This window comes from Etheostoma spectabile, chromosome 18, assembly GCF_008692095.1.
Source record: "Etheostoma spectabile isolate EspeVRDwgs_2016 chromosome 18, UIUC_Espe_1.0, whole genome shotgun sequence".
Lineage (NCBI taxonomy): Eukaryota > Metazoa > Chordata > Actinopteri > Perciformes > Percidae > Etheostoma > Etheostoma spectabile.
Genome location: NC_045750.1, coordinates 17,236,225 through 17,239,985, shown reverse-complemented (window position 1 = coordinate 17,239,985; position 3,761 = coordinate 17,236,225). Strand labels below are relative to the sequence as shown.

Sequence of the window (3,761 nt, the reverse complement as noted above, 5' to 3'; positions counted from 1 at the left end):
ATATAAAAGAGACTTCAGATACAGTATTAGGAGACCACGAGGCCTATATAAAAGGATCCGAAAAGCACCATGTGATGGAACCTGTAATGCCATGAATGAGTAGATTGTTGTGTTGTGTTACAGTAAAACTGTACAAACCAGAGAATAGCTTTGAACCAATGTCTGCAGTGGGACAACTTTCCTAGTGGACACCATGACACTCCTGCTGTATATGTGTAGGGTTTGTGTTAATCTCTGAGTTTGTGCTCTGTTACAGGGCCATCATGGAACACAAGGAGCTGCTGAAGGTACCCTGGGACTGGCAGATAGGTGAGAATGCACATGCACACATAAACAGACACACAAGTAATATTACCACAAAATGTAATTGTCAGCTTACCCAAAAGGTGTTTAAAAAGCAGTGTGCATGTAACATCTAATGGTTTTCTCCCTCTGTGTGTTTGCAGGTCTTCTGTACGTTGGTTTCAGTGCCTTCATGTTCGGCCTGTACAGCTTCATGCCGGTGGTCATAAAGAGAACGAGTGCCACCTCAGTCAATCTCTCTCTGCTCACAGCTGACCTGTACTGCTTCTTCTGTGGCCTCTTCCTCTTTCACTACAAGGTAATATTAAACTGCCAGGAGGGATTCCTTTGATGATGTGCAGGTTGGACTCTCTCTGATGACGCGCTTGATTTTGTCTGAACGTCCCAATTTGAGTAACCTCTGATTGGCTCGGTCGGCCCGTCTTTGCATCTGGCCAGCCGTTGCCGACTTGCCAAATGCTTCAAATTTATTATTATTATTAATAATATAATTATTATTATAACCATAGTAAAATTGTGCAAGCAATAAAAATCTATCGGCCTGTAAAAATCTGTCCTGCCCACATAAAAAAAAAAGGTCTGGCATTTTCCCAGAATTGCCAGATGAACAATCCACCCCTGAGCAGTCAGACGTGGCTAAGATACCACTCAGGAATTCAAAGTTTGAAACTACTTGTAGCTTTTCTGCTGATAAATAAGCAATGTAAGCTTACATCAGCTGCAATAAATGCTAAAGCCAGATCATGGAGTGGACCTAGAATAGATCCCTGGGGGACACTGACATCATGTATCCATGGCGTTGATACTTACACACCGATTTATGTAAACATCATACAACAATTAGATCAAACCATGCAATCTGATTGGTCAACCAGACATTTATAGCGTGCTCAAATCTGCATGATAGCACACCAAGAGCCGTTTCAGTTCACGCACAAGCAGATCAGTGTCTTCTGACAAGGTAGAAGGTACAACCATGCATGGCATTTAAAGGGAATGGGAGATGACACTCTAATTGATGCGTACAGGCGCTTCATGCCATGCACTTTGATCGTTTAAATAGGGTCCATACTGTCTCTCACATCACATAAATTATAAACAGGTAAGTAAGTGGTCTCAAGGGAAATGTTTGGATCACATCAGCTGTGCCGCTGACACAGCGCTATGTTAAAAATAGCCTGCTACATGTGAAGTCTGCGGACATGTAGCAGTTTTTAGTTTGCGTGTGTAGTATTTATTCAGTTTCGGAAATCCCACAATCTCTACAAAGCTAACGTTAGCTTAAAGGGGCTGTAGGTAGGATTGCTAAGATCCAGGACATCGACAGCTTCTCAGTCCCTCCCCACTTCCTTCTTAAGCCCAAAACGGTCTCCTAAGCCCCCTTCCCCCACAAGGGAGAATGAATGCATGTGCATGAGCATTGATTGACACACAGTTAGACACCGCCCCTGGCCCTGATTGGTGCATCTGAACAGGGAGCTGTGGGATTTTTGCAAGGGTGTAAAGTGTTTTTTTTAGGTGGTGCCAGAGGAGCCGGATTTCTTTTTAAATTACTTGCTTCCTTTAGTTCTACTCAGTCCTTCCAGAGTTTTTTTTTGTGATTGTTGCGGGCAATAATCCTTGATTATGCAGCACGTTTTCTTAAAAAATGCAATGGAATATGCTGGAAATTTGTGCAATTTTATGTGATGAAATTGCGGTAACTCGCAAAAATTACAGGAACTTGCAAAAACTGCAGTTTGATGAAAAAGAGACTGTGTTTGTCTTGTCACGTAAATACGTCACTTCAATAACATTGCCATGACAACAGGGGAAAATTGCTGCTCTTGTGTGACGTAAACAACATTTTTCATTTTTCTGCTAAGAGATATGTGACTTTTTTGAAACGAAAATGCGGGGATTATGAAATCATCCAAGACCTGCATTATTTTGCGGCCCGCGCATAAATATGCATATATAATCGTGTTTTTCTGGAGGGACTGACTACTCAAACATAGGGTCAGTTTCAGCAGATATGACATTGAAAGTTAGTTTTATAAGTCTTACCTACTGCACCTTTAACTTAGTCTGGCTGACTAAACAGGGAGGGACTAGAAATCTGGTCTCTGTTGATTTTTGTAATTTCGAGAGCAAATAAACCACCAGGATAGCAGCTTAAAATGAACACAGTTTGATTATATCTTTTATTTTGTTATTAACCATTGTTGTATAATCGCAAAATTATACGCAAGGGTGGGATTTAACGTCATTATTGGCACAGCAGTGATGTGGTTCATAAGCATTGCTGAAGTGCCAATAACAACATTAAATCACACCGTCTTGTGTAATTAAACTAGCAAAAAAAAAAACAGTGTAGAAATACAGCTTCTATGTCTAAGCATGTCTGTCTCTGTGTTACAGTTCTCGGGCCTCTATCTGTTGTCGTTCCTCATCATTATCTTGGGCCTTGTCCTTTACGCCACTTCATCTACCTATGTGGCCCAGGACCCGCGAGTCTACAAGCAGTTCAGGAACACAGCCGGTCAGCCGGCCACCGACCAGCCTCCGCTCGGTACTGAAGTCCTGGAGCCCTCCGTCACCTACACCAGCCTGGGTCCCGAGGCGGGGGATGAGCTTCCTGTACGTGTTGCCTAAAATCTGGCAGGTAGTTTAGTCTGTCAGCTGAGTGACCAGTGAGTCAGCTACAGCTGTATACAGAGAAATAGTGCTGGCTGTACCCTGTCTGCTGAGCAGGGCTGCTGGGTGATCACCCAGGTAGGTCCAGGTTTTTATTTTTATGGCCTGTATTAGGGAGGAGGGGGGGGGGGCGGCGAGTCTCCACCCGCTCAGTGACCAAGACAAAATCATGTATTCAAAATTTGTACCTAAAAAATCAAAAAGCAGAATGTTTGTTAAAACAAATAGCAAAGTGAGTTGAGTTCACTGTGATCAAAGACTGCGAGTAGACAGTAGTGACTGAAAAAAAATCATGTAAATAGATGGTATTGTAATTTTTACTGTAATTTAATCTCCTGCTTTCTTTTTTTTATATCTGTCAAGAATGTTTGTGCTTAATTCCGGTGTGTATCTTAAAGTTTAAACGGTGGAATGTTGGAAGCAATATATTTCCTAACTTCACAGGGTTACTGAAAGACTGTTTGGTTCTATGTCCACTTTATGACTGTACATAATCTCCTGTCTGGATTATTTACAAAGGATTTATTATTCTCCTCTTATAATTGACTTTGTATCCTGTTTGATGTGGTGCATTGAAGTTGCTGTCAACAATGTGCTTACAATGTTACCTGTAGTAAAATAAAACATCATTGCCCACCAGCTCTGTGAGAAGAGTAAAAAAAAAGTCAAAAAAAAAGTATCCTTTATTAGTCTCACAAAGCAAAATTACAATTTACACTCTGTTGTTATTACACACAGGCCTGAACTACACACATATGCTCTAAATGAAGAGATGTCAAAAT

The 3,761-nt window shown here is 41.4% G+C and overlaps 1 protein-coding gene and 1 long non-coding RNA gene across 2 annotated transcripts in view; one reads left to right on the top strand and one right to left on the bottom strand.

Moving 5' to 3' along the window:
• Window positions 1–3,611, top strand: part of slc35f1 (solute carrier family 35 member F1) — an 11,513-nt gene extending 7,902 nt beyond the window's left edge. The window contains exons 6-8 of the mRNA XM_032542464.1: window positions 257–309; window positions 447–601; window positions 2,704–3,611. Of these exons, the coding sequence (XP_032398355.1) occupies window positions 257–309; window positions 447–601; window positions 2,704–2,937 (442 nt within the window). The 3' untranslated portion in view covers window positions 2,938–3,611. The remainder of the gene's footprint in view (window positions 1–256; window positions 310–446; window positions 602–2,703) is intronic.
• Window positions 1,901–3,761, bottom strand: part of LOC116705973 (uncharacterized) — a 9,404-nt gene continuing 7,543 nt past the window's right edge. Inside the window, exon 3 of the long non-coding RNA XR_004336098.1 lies at window positions 1,901–2,057. This is a non-coding gene — a long non-coding RNA (uncharacterized LOC116705973). The remainder of the gene's footprint in view (window positions 2,058–3,761) is intronic.